The 18,879-nt window shown below is 42.1% G+C and overlaps 1 protein-coding gene across 2 annotated transcripts in view; it reads left to right on the top strand.

Moving 5' to 3' along the window:
* Positions 1-18,879, top strand: part of FAM189A2 (family with sequence similarity 189 member A2) — a 61,501-nt gene that overhangs the window by 31,592 nt on the left and 11,030 nt on the right. For both annotated transcript variants that reach the window (XM_032635693.1, XM_032635694.1), the window contains 4 exons: positions 6,330-6,440; positions 13,576-13,704; positions 15,198-15,305; positions 15,426-15,559. In XM_032635693.1, the coding sequence (XP_032491584.1) occupies positions 6,330-6,440; positions 13,576-13,704; positions 15,198-15,305; positions 15,426-15,559 (482 nt within the window). The remainder of the gene's footprint in view (positions 1-6,329; positions 6,441-13,575; positions 13,705-15,197; positions 15,306-15,425; positions 15,560-18,879) is intronic.

Raw genomic sequence — 18,879 nt, 5'->3', positions numbered from 1 at the left:
AAAAACATAAAAGGCTTAACTCATGTTGCCTGTCCTTGTGAGAGGACCAGCTCTTTGGATCCTGGATTTTGCATTTTATCCTAAAAAGCCACAGGATGCAGTGAGGCAAGCTCTCTGCTTTCTGAGTCCCACTGTCTTTCATGTGTAAAGTACAAGTTCTAGAAAGACATTTCTCCATCAACTCTGGGCTTTTCTTTTTCTTGATGGTAAAACCCAGTGATGAATTGGCTTCAGTAGAATTCAGGGACTGTAACCCATGGGGTTCACTTCATTGAACAAGTAATGTTGAATTTGAAGTGAGAACAATAGGAGCTAGGCTTAAAGAGCAGAAAAAAATTAGGTTAAATGTAAGGAAAAATATAGAGAAGTTGTTGTTAGTCAAGGTCTTGGTAAAACACAGATGACTATAAAACTATAACTTGACAAGCAGTTAATTACGGGCCTGTTCACAAAGGTCTGTGCAGGGTGTAGGGGACAGTGAAGCTGTTACCATCCCTAGTCCTGACGGGAGAACGGTGGTCAGAATCCGGAAGTCGGGATCATGTACAGAGGGACCCATTGAGACCTTGAGAGGACCTGTGGCTTTTCTTTTTTTTTTTTTGTGGTACGCGGGCCTCTCACTGTTGTGGCCTCTCCCGTTGCGAAGCACAGGCTCCAGACGCGTAGGCTCAGCGACCATGGCTCACGGGCCCAACCGCTCCCTGGCATGTGGGATCCTCCCGGACCGGGGCACGAACCCGCGTCCCCCGCATCGGCAGGCGGACTCTCAACCACTGAGCCACCAGGGAAGCCCGACCTGTGGCTTTTCATGAGGGACACAGCCATCCTGAGGCTGCAGAGAGGGAACCAGGAGAAAAACACCCCAGCCTCACTCTCCTCCCTCCCTTGGATCTTCTGCCAGGCTTCCCCATTGGCTGAACCAAACCAGACACCAGAGGGCAAAGGAGCCCCAGTGATATGGTCTGCGGGTCAGTCTCCGTGGGAGGAGGGGATGGAGTGAAGAGTAGAGAGAGGATCTGGAGGGGCCAACAGGAGACACCCCGTACACGTGACAATGGTCAGCGTGGTGGAGTGAGTTCCTAAAGCAGGTCGCAGAAAGAATTATGGAGAAGTTTTGGAAACAATATACCTACAGATCATTCTTACAGTTTGTATATATCCTTTCCAGCTGCCACAAATTCAGGTGCATCACAAGTGTAAGATACAAGGTGCTGGTATTAGATGGAGTGAAATTCATTTTATAATAAAAAGCTGCTCCCCTAAAGAGGAAATGCCTATTATTAGTAATAGTAAAACTGGTTGCCTAGCATTTTGCGAGATACAGAAGATTTTCATATACATCATTTTGTGTGAGTCTCTCATTAATCTTGGGAGGTACCTAGGATGATAGACCTTTTTTTTTTAACCTATTTTGTTGAAGCATAGTTGATTTACAATGTTGTGTTAATTTCTGCTGTACAGCAAAATGATTCAGTTATACATATATACACATTCTTTTTTATATTCTTTTCCATTATGGTTTATGATACGATATTGAATATAGTTCCCTGTGCTGTACAGTAGGGCCTTGTTGTTTATCCATTCTATGTATAATATTGAGTTTATGTCTGCTAATCCCAAATTCCCAATCCATCTCTCCCTCCCCCTCGCTCCCCCTGGGAAACCACAATTCTGTTCTCTATGTCTGTGAGTCTCTTTCTGTTTCGTAGGTAAGTTCATTTGTGTCATATTTTATTTCACTTTATTTTATTTTTTAAAATAAATTTATTTGTTTATCTTTGACTGCGTTGGGTCTTTGTTGCTGCTGCAGGCTTTCTCTAGTTGCGGGGAGTGGGGACTACTCTTCATTGCGGTGCCCGGGCTTCTCACTGCGGTGGCTTCTCTTGTTGCGGAGCACGGGCTCTAGGCGTGCAGGCTTCAGTAACTGTGGCACGTGGGCTTAGTACTCATGGCTCATGGGCTCTAGAGCGCAGGCTCAGTAGTTGTGGTGTGTGGGTTTAGTTGCTCCGTGGCATGTGGGATCTTCCTGGACCAGGGCTCAAACCTGTGCCCCCTGCATTGGCAGGTGGATTCTTAACCACTGAGCCACCAGGGAAGCCCTGTGTCATATTTTAGATTCTACAGATAAGTGATATCATATGGTATTTGTCTTTCTCTTTCTGACTTATGGTAATCTCTAGGTTATCCATGTTGCTGCAAATGGCACTATTTCATTCTTCTTTACGGCTGAGTAATATTCCATTGGTATATATGTGACCACATCTTCTTTATCTACTCATCTGTCCATGGACATTTAGATTGCTTCCATGTCTTGGCTATTGTAAATAGTGATGCTTCTGAACATAGGGATGCGTGTATCTTTTTGATTTATAGTTTTGTCCAGAATATGCCCAGGAGAATGGCATTGCTGGATCATATGGCAACTCTGTTTTAGTGTTTGTGAAGAACCTCCATGCTGTTTCCATAGTGGCTGCACCAATTTACATTCCCACTGACAATGTAGGAGGATTCCCTTTTCTCCACACCCCTCTCTAGCATTTATTGTTTGTAGACTTTTTGATGATGGCCATTCTGACTGGTGTGAGGTGGTACCTCATTGTAGTTTTGATTTGCATTTCTCTAATAATTAGCAATGTTGAGCATCTTTTTCATGCGAAATGTTGGCCATCTGTATGTGTTCTTTGAAGAAATGTCAATTTAGGTCTTCTGCCCATTTTTCAACTGGGTTATTTTGTTGTTGTTGTTGAGTTTGTATGAGCTATTTTGTTTATTTTGGAAATTAAGCCCTTGTCAGTTGCATCATTGCAAATATTTTCTCCCAGTAGGACAGTAGACCTTTTAACAGATGAGAAAAGTGAGTCTCATGGAAGTTGTTCTAAGATATCACAGCAAGCAAGGGTGAAAGCCTGATCCCAAATTCTGGTGTCTTTCACAAAGAGAAAACTCAAATCACCTGCAATGATTTTTTAAAGGCAAGAATGATGACAATAGAAGAAAATACAAGAAATTTTCTTCCCTTTTCCAGGTATAGCTGTGTGGGCTTTTGCTGACTATGATGTTCTTCACTAGTTAGCTGATTTTCAGTCTTCTGTTTAAGGGGATGCCATCTGGTGATGGTTCGGATGGATATTTTGAGTCCTGGATGTTATACCATTATAACTAGGGTGAAAGCCAGAGGGGTCCATTCTGAAGGTCCCTGTATATCCTGAATCCCTTATAACTCCAATATTTTGTACGGTTGAGCCTGATCCAACCTCTGAATGTGATATGCTTGGTATCCTAATATCTGCCACGTCTGATATATACCACAGTGGTCTATACTAGAGTACGGTAAGTCCCCTAGAGTACGGTAAGCTCCCCTACCATACAATACCTTCAAGTTGAGAACTTTCAAAGATGTGAACATGCATTCAGGCTATGAGTGAAATGGCAGCTTGCCCTCTGTCTCCTATTTGCTGACGATCCTTCAGCTCTACCGTCTCCCACCTCCTCATCCCTCTCCAGTCAGTAGTAACTCTTCTTGCCTGTTCACATTGATGCCGAGCCCCTGTATGCCACTGTTGTACTGTACTTTTCAAGGTACTGTACTGTAAGATTAAAAATGTTTTCTTTATTTTTTGTGTTGGCTTTTTATGTATTATTTGTGTGAAAAGTATTATAAACCTATTACAGTACAGTACTATATAGCCGATTGTGTTAGTTGGGTACCTAGGCTAACTCTGCTGGACTTATGAACAAATTAGACTTACCAACACGCTCTCTGAACGGAACTCATTTGTATGTAGGGGACTTACTGTAATTAGATGACCATTTGGCCAATGTTTGGCCAGAGTTTTAATAATAGTAATAAAAAAGCCAAATTTAGGGATAAATTTGGGGAACAGTGCACGGCTATTTTGTACATAGCCTCTGTGCCTTGGCCCGTGTCCTCATTCTGGGGTTCGCAGGGCAGCATTCTGGTGATGTGGCTTTAACTTCTCATTAGCAGCCCCTCCAGTGTAGGAGAGAAGCCAAGCCCACCAGGCAGTGAATCCCTGGGGCCTTCTCTCATCTTGTTTTTGTTGTTCTGACATTTTAGAAGTAGATCGTATTCACTATATGATCTCACACTCCTGTCTTGGCAGCTGTACTCAGGATTTTCTTCCTTATTTAAAAAATATATATTAAATATAATTTATATAAATCCCAGATCATAAGTGTTCAGTTAGCTAAGTTTTAGCAGTTGGATACACCCATGTAGCCAATATCCAAAACAAGATATAGAACATTTTTATCACTCCAGAAAATCTCCCTTATCTTTCTTCCCAGTCAGCCCCTCATTCCACGCCTCCTCCCCAAAACAGGCAACTACCCTTTTTTTTAAAAAAAGCTCATATATATATATATATATATATATATATATTTATTTATATATTTATTTTATTTTTGGCTGCGTTGGGTCTTCGCTGCTGTGCATGGGCTTTCTCTAGTTGCAGCGAGCAGGGGCTACTCTTTGTTGCAGCACGCGGGCTTCTCATTGTGGTGGCTTCTCTTGTTGCAGAGCACAGGCTCTAAGCGCGTGGGCTTCAGTAGTTGTGGCAAGTGGGCTCTAGAGCACAGGCTCAGTAGTTGAGGCGCACAGCTTAGTTGCTCCGCGGCATGTGGGATCTTCCCGGACCAGGGCTCGAACCTGTGTTCCCTGCATTGGCAGGTGGACTCTTAACCACTGCACCACCAGGGAAATCCTGTATTGATTTCTTAATGGTGTCTTTTGATGAGCTGGATTTAAGATTTTAATGGAGAGATTTGGGGTCCAGTGTTGGGTAATGGACTCTCACCCACTCCATATCTGATGCTGCTAAGTTTCAGTTATGAAGATTAGTGGTGGGCTGGTAGGAATAAGGATTATAACCATGTTTTCTTTTTAAGGCATCTGATATTGCATTAAAAAGTATTTCTAAAGGCAAGTTCAAGACTTCCCCGTAGTAACAATTATTGTGTTGCCGGGTGTGAAGATTCCAGATGTATTAGGTCTCTTTGAATAGCAACTGCCAGGGCATAAAAGAAGCCCATGTTAGAAGACCATGTCCTGTCTTTTGCCAATTATGCATTCTCATTTTCCGAAAAGCTTTGGCAGTGCAAGAGGGGGCTCTTGCAAGGGGGCACAGTGCAAGTCAAGTACTACAGACCTGGAAGAATCTAGCCTGAGAAACAGTAACACAGTAGCCACTTCCAGCTTTTTCCTCAAGATTTGATGACAGGGCACACAGTCCTTTTACAAATTAACAAAGAAGGAGAGAAGCAGAAGCCAGATTCCTCAGTGAAAAACGAGTCACCTTGTTCATTGGTCAGGAAAGAGTCTTCAGTCACATCCAGCAAGGGTCTGGATTCCTGGAGTCACTCGGTATTTATAATTCATAAGCTCCTCTTGGAGAGGAAGGAAGAATTCCTCTTAAGAAAAGTGGCATCATGTGATACTAAATACTGACTCATAACCTGGGTCTGGGGAGATACTTTCAAGCTTCTTGGAATACCAGCAATAAAGGATGAGCTTTCTGTAGTAGAGTTCACGTGTGAACTCATTTGCCAGCCAGTTCTGACAGATCAGCTACCTGAAATGTTGCTTGGTTCTAACACTGGTAATCATTAGCTCCAATCTTTTATATTTACATTAAGGTTTGATTTTGACAGTAATCAGAGTTCTCAGGTTGAAAAGCCTTTGTAGTCTCTAATTTGCGCTAAGTAAATACTGGCTTCTTGGTTGATTTCTGTCAATTCTTAATCATTTAGGGTAATAGTTGTAATATTTAACTTTGGATACAAGTACATGGAAGATCACTGCACACCTTTTCTTTAATACCAACACTGTTTGGAACTGAAGAAAGACTCATCTTTATTTTCACACATACTGTGATTTCTGGCTGGTGATGGCTCTGAGCTCCTTGATTTTCCTGAGTTCCACTTATATTCTAGAATTCTCCATTTGTCTAGTTACCATGATCCTGTAAAAGTCAGAAAAAAATAACAATGGCTCAAGGAGGAAATAGCCATGGCTTAAGGTAGTGTACAGCTAACAGAACTCCCTCATTTGCAAAGAGCAAGAAAAGTAGGGACTGGAAACTGAGAAGACTTGAGGGTCAGGGACATTCCTCAGCACAATTTAAAACATTCTAAAAAATGTTTTAGAAACATTAAAACATTAAAAAAAGTTTGTACATTAAAAACATCGTTCTGACTTTTTTTTAATGTTTCCTCTAGGGAAAGAATATGAGTTTTTTTACTTAGACAAAACTATCTCTGAATTTAGCCATGGTCTTTTTTCTAACTGCCTCTGTTTCTTGCTGTTTCAGGTGAACCTTTTTGTGCTGCTCTCTGTGGTGTGTGTCCTCCTGAATTTAGCCGGATTTATCCTAGGCTGCCAAGGGGCCCAGTTCGTGTCCAGCGTGCCCAGGTGTGATCTGGTAAGCAGTTCTGAATCATCACTGTGCACCTGGGCCGACCCTGGCCTGCTGGCAACACCCAGGACCAGGCAGCATCTTAAAGTGAAACCTGAAGTTGGTAAAAGGAAGCAGGAAAACAAAACAAAGAGCTTCCTGCTAAGTATTTTACTCAGGTTGTCAATTTTTTTTTTTCCAAAGCAGGGACCAGCCAGGAGAAACCACATGCATCATTAGTTAGTGAATAGATGGATCAGTTGTCCACAATCAATATCTATCTGCTCTCATCTAAAGAGGAAAAATGGATATTATCAGAATTTAGGTCAGCAGTCCTTTATCTGAAACCTTTGGAGGCCAGGTGTGTTTCAGCATTCAGAGTTTTTCCAATTTTTAGAAGGTAAATGTGACGCATATACTGTTTATTCTGTAGCATCCCAGTGGAGTCTGGACAACAGAATGTAATCCAGAATTTTTGGTTTCCAGAGCTTTTTGGATTTCAGAATTGTGGATAAGAGGTTATGGACCTGTACTATGTACATTTCTATTTTCCTGATTTTTAATTGTTATAGTAAAATGCCCGTAGCAAAAAAATTTAGCATCTTAACCATTCAGTAGTGTTAATTAAGTACATTCACATTGTTATACAACTGATCTCTAAAACTCTTCTATCCCCTCCTCCCGCTGGCCTCCGGCAACCACTCTTTCTTGTTTTTTGTTTTTCTTTTTTTTTTTTTGCGGTACGGGGGCCTCTCACTGTTGTGGCCTCTCCAGTTGCGGAGCACAGGCTCCGGATGCGCAGGCCCAGCGGCCATGGCTCACGGGCCCATGTGGGATCTTCCCGGACCGGAGCACGAACCCGTGTCCCCCGCATTGGCAGGCGGACTCTCAACCACTGCGCCACCAGGGAAGCCCAACAACCACTCTTCCTGACGCTGTGGATTTGACTGCTCTTGTTGCCAGATATAAGTGGAATCATACAGTATTTGTCTTTTAGTAATTGCTTATTTCACTTAGCATAACATGCTCAATATGTACGCATGTTGTAGTAGGTATCTGAATTTCCTTCCTTTTTAAAGCTGGATAATATTCCACTGTATATAGAGGACACATTTTGTTTACCCTTCATCCATCGGAGGACACTTGGGTTCTTTCCACCTTTTGGCTATTGTGAACAATGCTGCCACGGAAATGGGTCAGTTCTCTGGAATATATGCCTGGAAGGTGGAATTGTTGGCCATCTCTGAACTTTTTAAGAGGACTCTTCTGTAACAAATATCTCCCTGTGGCACAAAGCAAAAGAAGTGGACTCTTTACAGGTTGTAGTAAACCTCATCTATTTGGAACTTGGTTCCATGGCAATCTCGCCCTTTCAAAACCAGCAGGATGCAAGTGAAGAAGGCTGCCACATTTCTCAAAACACGGTGACCAGGTCCTTGCAGTGAAACTCATGGCCTTCCCAGATAGGACAGCTCCTCCTGGACTCACTAAAAACCTATTGCTCTTATTTACCACCCCTTCACAAATTTCTTTGATTTTTGTCATTCCCTCACTTAATAAGTAAGTGTAAGTTTTGGAAGCACAGGCTCACAATGTTTTCTGGTTTTTAAGGCCCTGTATCATTTGCCCTCATCCTGCTCTCCTGCTGCAGCAACTCACACTCCCTGTAATGGAACCCGAGTCCGCATGTCAGCTCCTGCCCTACTTTCCTGTTTCTGGCAATGCTGTCTCTCCCCCGACCATTCCCTGTCCCTTACATCCCTGTTCATCCAAATGGTGTCAGCCTTTTAAAGCCTCATTCAACAATGATCTTCTTAAGGAAATAGTCCCTGATCCCCAGGGAAGGTAATCTTCCAGAATTCCTATCTGTACATCTCTGAAGCATTTCTCTTTCCTTTTTTGGACTAAAGGTATTCATACTACCTTTCTTCTCTCTTCTACTGGTCTGGAATCTTCCTAAGAACAGTGTCTGGCTCTGTATTTTCTTGGGAGTTTTCAACAGCACCTCCCACAGACTTCTTTACATACATAGAGTTCCCAGAAATAAATTTAAACAAGGCTTGTTCTTCCTGTTACTAATTACACAGAAAATTGGAAGGGGCAAAGAGAACAGACAGGCTAGAAGTAAAAGTCATAATATTTTAAAAGACAGTTCGATAAAAGAGTAGCATCTATTATATGCAAGACCCCATGCTAGAAACTGCAGAGAGTAGAAGAAAAGTCAGACATCGTTTTCTGACCTAGACGTTTATCACGTAGCAAGAGGAGTGGGATAACCATGGCAGGTGCTTGATCAGTGTTTGTGGAGGGAATGAATAAATGCCCAACTGCAAAGCAAGGGAGTCTGTGATCAGCCATCAGAGTGAGACACAGTGCTCTGGGGGTGCAAAAGAAGAAGGACTTCTACTCTTGGGAAGACGGGAAAAGGATACCTGGAACGTAGGTATTTGAGATGGGCCTTGAACAATAAATAAATAAAGGGAGTGGGTCGAAGCCAGGAGAGGAGAGGATTCCAAGGACAGTGGTTAGTTAGTAGTTAGCCTGAGTGGTTAGATCACTGTTGGCTCTGGAACAAACAGAAGCCAAATTACAAGGCATAAGGGTCTATATGGTTGACTTTTCTGAGAAATTCTGTGCTTCTCTACCCTGACTCCCTGTTAGAATCACCTAGGGGAACTTTTTAAAGAATACCCAGACTTGGGCCCCATACTCAGAGATTCTCAACTGCCCTGGTGTGGGGGTCTTAGCATCAGTATTTTTTTAAGTTTTAAAGCGTATTTTTAATTAAAAAAAATTTCCCACCACAAAACCAACTCTGGGATTGTTTCTGATTATATAATTGGACAAGCCATAAAAGTGTAGGATGGAACTTAAAAATCATTTGAAATCTCACTGTTTGGGGACATCATAGTTAACCATTTGACAGGTTTTTTGCATGTCTTTATGGATAAAAACACACCTAATTTTTCATCAACAGGACCATATTGTAATTGTTTTTCATTAGGGAACGTATTTGGCAAGTGGAGTCTTTCTGAGGAAGGGATTCTCTCCTTCCCTCTTTGCCTCACCATCTACACCAGTCACCCTGAATCCACGGTAACAAGCTGGGGGATTTCCTTTCATGTTTCATGCTCATGTAACCTTATGTAGATGTGTATGGGGTGGGGTTGTTCACTACTTACTCTTCAGAAATGGGAGCTTTTGTATCCACTTCCCTGCATATTGTTTTTCTCACTTAAAGATATATTAGGTACAGCTCTAACACCCTTTTTTCCTTTGAACAAGTCAGTTCTCTATTTTCTTGTTGTCCGTTGTGGTTTGGGTTTTGACAGATAGAAGCAGTGCTGCTATGAATACTGTTCTGCGGATCTCCATCGGGGCTGTGACCTAAGCGGAGTAGGCTCCCAGGACAAGGATTGTTCTTCTGTTTGTCTCATTTTTTTTTTTTTATAGCACATTCAACCATTTGATGATTCTATCCATTTTTTTAAAAACTGAGATAAAATCTATAGCGAAATGACCAGATCTCAAGTGTGCAGTTAATTAAGTTTTGACCAAAGTATACATTCTTCATGACAAACACACTCATGTATACACCCCAGACCAAATCTAGAGCATTTGTATCACTTTAGAAAGTTATTTGCTGTCTTCTTTCAGGGAGTCTCAACTCTCTCATAGGCAGCCACTGTTCCAGTTTCTTTCACCACAGATTAGTTTTATCTGTTCTTGAACTTCATGCAGGTGGAGTCATGTACCTTTTTGTGTCTGACTTATTTAGCTCAGCATGTTTTTGAGATTCATCCATGTTTTTGGGTCATACCAGTTGTTTGCTCTTCCCTTCTCACTCTCTTTTCTTAATCAGGGCAATATTTCATTGTATAAAAATAGCACAGTTTGTTTTATCAGTTCTCCTGTTGATGGGCATTTGGGTTGTTTCTAGTTTAGGGGTGTTATGAACAAAGCTGTTCTGAACATTTTTGTATAGTGTTTTTTGGGGGCTTGTTTGCATTTCTCTTGAGTAAATACATAAGTATGGAATTGCTGGGTCATGTGGTAAACGTATGTCTAACTTTAAAAGAAACTGCTCAACGGTTTTCCGAAGCGGTTGGGAATAAGTATATTTAATTTAAAATGTATGGACAGTTCCTTTATTAAAGAGCTTTAACTTACGTTTCTACCAGTGACCCTCTACCTACAACAAGTGTTACCCTCTAATTTTTTGCCAGTCTGATGGGGCTAAGTTGAGATCTCATCGTTACTTTAATTTGCAGTTCCCTGGTTGCTAAAGATGGCATCGTCATTTTTGGGAAAACTTCCCAGAAGATTCTAATGTGCAGCTAGGATAGAGAGCCATAATAGTGATTGATGATGGGAGGAAGGAGAGGATCTGACAGCTTCAGGCAATAGTATCAAGTATGAAAGAGGGATGTTTTTCATTTAAGAATGGGGAGTTTCGAACAGGGTTGTTTGCAGACGGTTAAAGACATTGAAGAGAAGTTAGAATAAGTTTTCAGAAATATTGGGTAGATGGGATTAAGAAGGCAGGTGAAGGGTCAGAAACAGGAAGAATGAGGAACACAAAAGGCACGGTTGCCTAGAATCACTTTGCACGAAGCCTCAGGGCTTTCCTGTATCAGCTGGGCACAGTGATAGCTATTCATTATTGTTTGCATAGTGATTAACTTTCAAATAAGATCCTTTGTTTAAAGGGATTAATTATCACTTACCTGGAAAATCTTGCCATCCAAAGTCCAGAGAGCTGAGGTTTCTGTATGTGCAGCCCACACAGGATTGGTTTCTGTCTTAAAATAATGCCTTGGATTAAGAATGGACTCATGTGGGAAGGGAGTACTTTGTAAGATGACACCCAGTCTTACCTAGGGGAGGTGAAGTCCTCAGGTAAGATCTTGAGGCTTATACAATGTAAGAAATGGAAATTGCACTGTGTCGCGTTGAAAAACGTGAGCTTGGTTCCTGCTTGGTGAGAGAGGGCCTTGTGTACATGAACAGAATGGAGACATGAGAAGAATGAATCATCTCTATTAGGTGCTTTTTTGTTATACTAAATAATGCTGTTAGTGTTAAAACAGGAAGTTCTCAGCAGGAGACTTTCAAGGAGGAAGCCCATTGGGAGTAATATTTACCTTATGAATTTAGCCTGGTATAAGGATATGATTAACTATGGAAGAGCAGCAAAGAGAAAGTCAGCGATCCCTGAGGGGAAAGAATAGTTCCCACCTGCCTAGGGAAGTCCTGTCTGAATGTCCACAGTAGTTTTCCTTTAGAAGCCAAGAATCTAGATATTAGCAGCAGGATGTACCTTCAAAAATGTGAGACAATGCAAGAAAAATTCAAATAGAAACAGCCTTGTGCCTTTGTTGTGGAGTCGTGGATCTAGGTGTGGGGACGTTGCTGAGATAACAGTCTCTGTGGACAAACCAGGAAAAGACGGTAAACCAAAGTGGTTGTGAATTGGTAGATTATGGAGGCCATCGAGGTAACTATAGTTGTAATTCTTTGTATCAGAGGCAAAATTTATATAAAATCTGGGCATCAGTGTTTATTTTAGTAATGCGTCCCTTTCAATATGATTTAAGGACAAGGAATAAAAAATGTTGTAGGATTCATGGAACTCTGGAAGAGGCAAAACTAATCTATATGGAAAAAATATCCAAACAGTGGTTGTCTCTTTGGAGGGTGTGGGCAGGGATCCATAGGAAGGGACATGAAGGAATTTTCTCTGGTGATGGTATGTTCTGTATGTTGATAAGGGTTTGGGTTACAGAGGTATATGCATGGCTTTAAATTCCTTGAATGGTATGCTTATGATTTGCGTGTGTAAATTGCAGTTCAAAAGAAAAAGAAAACCAAACCAAAAATTGTGTAATCCAGTGGTACAAATTTTTCCCTTTGGCTTCCTAGTCAACTTATATTAGAAGGAACTAAGTTTCCTCCTAATATGGAAACTACCATGAAATTTCCACTGTGACTAGAGGATAAGAATCTTAATTCAATGAGAAAAAAGGCTTTTTTTTTTTCTGTTAAGCAACAAAAGCAACGAAAGCATTGTAAATGTTCAGTCATTCTTAAAGATTCCTGAAGGATTTTGCAGCTAGTGAAGTCAAAGCCGCCTATTTAATTGAACAAGTATGAAAGAGGTGTGGCCTTTCTTTTTAGCCAAAATAGAATAGCCAACTTTAACAGCTCAAGCTGCAGAGCAAGTAAGAATGAACCTCTGCTCCCAAATTATGGGTCTTATTAGCCCAAATCAGCTAGTTCATATGTTCCCACCCGACTCAATGGAAACTTGGAAAGTGACCCAAAGTTTGCAAAGCATCTCACTAAAAATATATGAGATTACTCATCAGTAATTGTATCACTTCAAATAAAGAAAACTTCTACTAGAATCTATTAACACACTGAAGATGTGAACTAAGAGATCTCTTTAAGCCTACATGGTTTAGGGCTACTGTTCACCAAATAGACCTTGTGCTTCTTCCAGGCACATGGTAGATTGAACTTCCTTGTCCTCTTGGATTAAGTGGAGCCATATGATTTACTTTGGAACTGAAACTGAGCTCATGTGAGGAGTGTCATTTCCAAGAGGAAGATTTAAGCTAGGGTGACCAGATTTAGCAAGTGAAAACACAGGACACCAAATTAAATTTGAATTTCAAATAAAGAGTAATAGTTTTTTACTATAAACATATCTCATGCAATATTTGGGACATACTGACCCTAAGGAATGACCTGTTTATCTGAATTCAAATTTAACTGAGTGTCCTACCTTTTACCTTGTAAACCTGCTTTAAGTGCCAATGTACAATTCATCATGTGCTCTCCATGTCTCTAGCATAGTGACCCTCAATCCTCAGATAGTAGATGCTCCATCAACTTCGGTCCCTAAGGGAATATGATGAGCAGAGCCCTCTGCTGACCTGCAGTGGCCATGTAGCAAAGCCAAGAAATAACCTTGGTTGATTAAGCCACTGAAATTTGGGGGCTGGTTGTTACCCAGCTTACCCTAGGCTGTCCTGACTGATGTAGACGTTGCCTGACACTGAACCCTGCCATATCTCATTCTGTAGGATTGGTGTTCCATGGTGTGGCCTGTGTATTCTTACTTAACAATTAAATTGTTGTTCTGCCTTTTCCCCTTAAGGTGGACTTAGGTGAAGGCAAGATTTGCTTCTGTTGTGAAGAATTTCAACCAGCCAAATGCACAGACAAAGAAAATGCCTTGAAACTCTTCCCAGTTCAGCCTTGTAGTGCTGTTCACCTTCTACTCAAGGTATCTGGAATAGATTCCATCCCCCACCAGTAACTACACCACAGAGACCCCAAGGAAGGCAAAGCTCCCTGAAATATTCCTCCTTTTTTACCTCCTTCAAATAATCCTATTGAAAGCAGATATGAGAGACTCCTTATCAGTGACCTAGAGACAGAATTGAGAACCCACAGATTATTGTGTTTCTCTTAAGTTACGAATGGATAGCTTCTTTGTGTTCAAGAATTATAAGCCAGTAAAAAATGTAAAGGAGCCTAAATGCATACACATGTATATGTGTACGTATGTGAATTTACATATACATGCACACGTCCACACCCATGATGTAGCTACACATATAAGATGTAGTTTTAGCAGAGCCTCTAAAGTCCATGCCCATTTGTTATTGTTCTAATGCTCCTTTGTTGGCTTAAATGAATCCTGTAGGCTGTTGAGTGCTGCCGTTCTAAAACACATAGACTAAGGAGATGTATCGGCCAGAAAGTACAAGAGAAATTCAAGACACTACCTCTTGTTTAATAGGCCGCAACTATACTAAGCGAAAGAGATGAAAAGCAAATGATACCAGCTGAAGAGAAATACAAAATTAACCTTTATTAGGGAATTGGATAAAAATCACGTCCTGACTTAAGGTCTGTTAGCCAGTGAGTGACAAGCTCAGTTGGTGAACCCCGAGATACTAGCTTTTGGATGGTCCGTCACTGATGGCTTTCTTTAGATCTTTGTTTTGGGTTTATTTTCTTGTGGGGAAGAGGAGTCTCTAAGCAAAGAGAGAGAAGCTGTCAGCTCTCTGAGTTTTGGAGGATGTGAAAATGGCCTTCTTTCTTTGGCTTCTGGATTTTCGGTAGCTGAGTCACTCCCAAACTTTCTGAGCCAGGACTTTGCTTGGGGAAAGCCCCGCTAAGCAGCCAGGACTGTGGCAACAGAAACTTTTGGAATTGGCTTTGCTGCTATTTTGAGACGTGTGTTTAGAAGAGACAAGCCCTGTTGACACTCGGGCCAGCCTGCCCCCTGTGTTGTCTTCATTGGGTGCCCGGGGCAGCTCTGCCAGTGGCTCCTGAAATAGAATCAGTGGCCACGAATTAAGCAGCGTGCTGTCCTGGTGGGAGTCTGTGGGAGGGGGGAGGTTGGGATTTGCTATCCCTGGGTACACTGACTTCAGAAGAGAAATTCAGTACTTTCCTGGAAGGGATATTTCCAGACAGGATTCTTATGCAAAAAGAAATATGGTAATACCAGGTCTGCCCGGGACAGGAATCTTCTAAGATAAGTTTTTAAAATTAAGAAGTACACACTATTGCATGACAGTGTTAATAATAACCAGTGTTTGTTTGGCACCCAGCATGAGCCAAACACCATCTAAGTCCTTTACATGCATTTTCTCATGGGAATTGTCTTCCTTGGGGCAGTATTATTATTATTTTTTAAAGTTTTTATGTTGCGTTCTGGTCCTCAGTTTTGAGGTACTCAGGTGCGTCATTGTTTCCTGGTTCCAGAAAGTCCTTTTCGCCCTGTGTGCCTTGAATGCCCTGACCACCACCGTCTGCTTGGTGGCAGCCGCCCTTCGCTACCTTCAGATCTTTGCAGCCAGAAGATCCTGCATCGTAAGTCCATGCAAGGCGGCAGGGTGTCTGTGACTCCGCTGACCCCACCCTCGGACCTTTTTGTGTCATCCGTTGCTTTTCTCCCCGAGCTGTTGACTAACCGAGCTGCTGTTTAATTAGGATGAATCCCAGATTTCTGCGGAAGAAGTGGAGGAACACAGACGCATCCCAGACCCTGACGACTTTGTGCCGCCAGTGCCTCCCCCTTCCTATTTCGCCACGTTTTACTCATGCACACCCCGGACGAACCGCAGGTATCCTCCCTACATACCCCCGCCCACGCCTCTGGGCTGCTCTCAGTTTTGAGGCCGAAGGGTCTCCAGAACTCACAGCATGGGCTCTGACTTCTCTCCAAAATCTAGACATTGTATGACTTTCCAGGATCGTCCGGTTTTTCTCTCTCTTTTTTGGTCTGACAAATTGCATGAAACCAAAGAAAAGTCAAACCTTGACCTAAGGATATAGTTTTTCAATTTCAATTAGCTTCTTAGGAAAACTGACACCCAGTGAGATAACTGCTGTAATTTGACATGATTGAAAACTGCTGTTGCCGTGGAAACGCTCTCAGTCGGGCCAAATCGATATTCATTGTAAACCATCAGCAGGTCCTCAAATCATGAACTTCTTCCCAGCCATTAAAAAAAGGTTAATTATTAATTACATCTCCTTGGTCTAGAGAAAAAATAGATACCGTGTTTATTCTCCTTTTCAAATTCTAGCTCGAAATTTGATCGTCTGTTTCTTAAATCTCAGAAATCATTATTTGTAGAATGAAGTGCCACATGCATTCATTTGGTTGTTAGCCACTTCTAGAATTGTACCAATCTAAAGAATGACTTCATTTATTCATTCAACAAACATTTAATCCATCCTCTGCTGCTTACTAGTTACTGTGCTGGGTTATTGGAATTCAAAATGAGTTATACCAACTTCCTCCCCCTATCAAGGAGCTCACAGTCTAGGTCATTATAAATGAGTGTTGAAAGGATCACAGTAGTGCTCAAAAGGGAGATTCTGAGTGCAAGAGGAGGACTTCCTAACCTAGACTGGTGAGTGGGCTGCAGAGAGCTTGAAGGAAGAGTCAGCTGGTCAGGGTTGGCTTCCAGGATGAAGTGATGATCTTACTCCGAATTTAAAGGCTAAAGCAACCCTACATTTAAACTTAAACCCTACATTTAAACTTCTAAAAAACGAATCTCTGAATTCTAGAAAAAAGACTAGTGTCTTTCCCTTGCTATTGAGAGGGCTTGGAATTTCTACTTTTTAACCCTGAGGTACACGTGGAGAGTTGTCAGACAAATTTGGTGTCAGGCTTGGGGTTTTTGGAAATCCATTTTCTAGTGCTCAGGGCAGCCACATGTCATTTTGAAAGAGGTCACCAGTGGGAGCTCCCACCCAGACACTGTTACTGTTCTTTTCAATGGGTTATCTTCCTGACTTGTCTCTCAGACTCGTATCTAAACCCCACTCTAGCCCCTCCCCTGCCCACCCACCTCGGCGGAAATAAGAGATGACCGCAAAGCTGGAAGGGACATCAGCTGGCTGGACAGATGGCCTGGGGGACAGCTCAGCCTCCCTGTTGTACAGGGACTGGTGGGCTGGAATTTCGAAGCTTCAGGGGCCAGGATGGCTTCGCTAGTCTTAGGAAATGAGCCAAGAATTACAGAGGCCAGAGGGACATAGCAACAAAACACATATTCTTTGTGTACCATAGGACACGTTTGCTAAAAACGTAGCCCAATCTCAGGCTGTCTGCAGAGTGCACATTGAAGGACAGTAAAAGTGCCTGTTACTTCATGGTTGGGGAGAGAAATGCCCTCTTGAAGAAGAGTTCCTTGGCTCTCTGAGGTTGTGGGTGAGCACTCGGTTGACCTAAGAGGAGGCAGCAGACATTTAATTTCATGCTGTGGCAGAAAGGGAAAGTAACTCATGTGGGATTAGAAGTAGTGCTGACCTGTGGGATCCCCTGGCCTTCTTCCCTCTTTCCTTTCTCTTCTCTGCACCTCCATAGTCATGCTTATCACTGTGGGTCTTTGAGGATCTGGGTGCATCCCTGGAGTTGCCCCTCTGAGCTCTGAGCCAGCCCCTGGCCAAGTCTGAGTTGGAAGAAGACAGACAAGCTTGTCATCAAGGGCTCTACCAACCAGAACTTCCCAGAGGAACATAGGGCAGGGGATTATGCAGAGCACCCTTGAGAGAACAAGAATGCTTGGCCTAAAGTATATATCTGGAGCACTAGCTCATACCTCCAATGGGCAAATAGCCTCATTTTCTAAAATTCTACCAATATCTGAATGCAGCCCACTTTCTTTGGTTTTTCTAACATTTTATGTATATTTTAAAAATTGTAGTTGATTTACAATATTGTATTAGTTTCAGGTGTACAACATAGTGATTCAATATTTTTATAGTCATATTCCACTTAAAGTTATTACAAAACAATGGCTGTATTTCCCTGTGCTGTACAATATTTTGTGTTGCTTATCTATTTTATACATAGTGGTTTGTGTCTCTTAATCCCATGCCCCTGTCTCCCCCACTGCCCCTTGCCCACTCTCCTTTTTTAAATGGCTAAATTTATTCACCTTTAGATACATATTCTATCAGAGATATTTTTAAATTTGACTGACTTTGCTAGATTCTCAGTATAAATCAACATCATAGACACTAGCTGTTTAACCCCAATTGATAATTTTCTTTCTTATAAGCAGGCAGGCAAGAATATTAACAGATGTTTATCATTAATATTTCCACAATCAGTTATGTTAAGAGTTTTCACGTAATACAGGCTCCCCTTTTCCTGTAAGGTATTAAGACCTCTCAGAAGAGCTTTATTTATTTAACTTCTATAAATACAACCATTTCATGCATTGGTATCTCCTTGAAAAAGGGCTTCTCAAGTTACTGTCATAAGTAGAAGCCTGATTGCAGTCAAGGCTTCTATCCAAAGATGGTTATCTACTTTGTGAATCAATTTGTAAGTACTGGAGGGGGCTGTGTACCCCATCTCCTCTACTCCAGGGAGTCCCACAGTCTCAGAAATTGGCTTGAGCCAGGAGTCAAAAAGGAAAGTCTCCAACCTAATTCGTGAATGTGGACCTAGTTATACTGTGGGGATGTTACCTGCTAGAGAAAACTGAAGATGAGCGCATGGGAGCCAGGTTGACCTGGGCATTTCTTAAAGGTGAAAGCAACAAGGCCCACCCATTTCCTTTCCAAATGAACTTCAAAACCCAAACTCAAGTGGAGCTGGGCTGTGCCTAGGCTTGACTCTGTGCTCAGCTTTGGGCTGGGCGACCCTGCCTCACTCCCCACTCCCACACCCCTACCAACATGTGCCCCGTGGAAGGGCCAAGCTCTCTCAGCACACAGAGGAGGATCGTTCTTTGGTCAAGGTCATATTAGTTGCTCCATCAGCCTTGGATAAGTTCTCAGGGCCTATTTGTAGCATCAAAGCAGAACGTATTTTGCATGATCTGTTTGCGTTTCCTGTTCATCTTGAGGTCTCATGAGCATGAACCAGCGAAGGTTTCCTGGAGACTTCGGGATGAATTTGAATAAGCCCAGGCTCTGG

This window comes from Phocoena sinus, chromosome 6 (assembly GCF_008692025.1).
Source record: "Phocoena sinus isolate mPhoSin1 chromosome 6, mPhoSin1.pri, whole genome shotgun sequence".
Taxonomy (NCBI): domain Eukaryota; kingdom Metazoa; phylum Chordata; class Mammalia; order Artiodactyla; family Phocoenidae; genus Phocoena; species Phocoena sinus.
The sequence above is the reverse complement of the archived record's forward strand: the minus strand, read 5'-3'. Positions and strand labels throughout refer to the sequence as shown.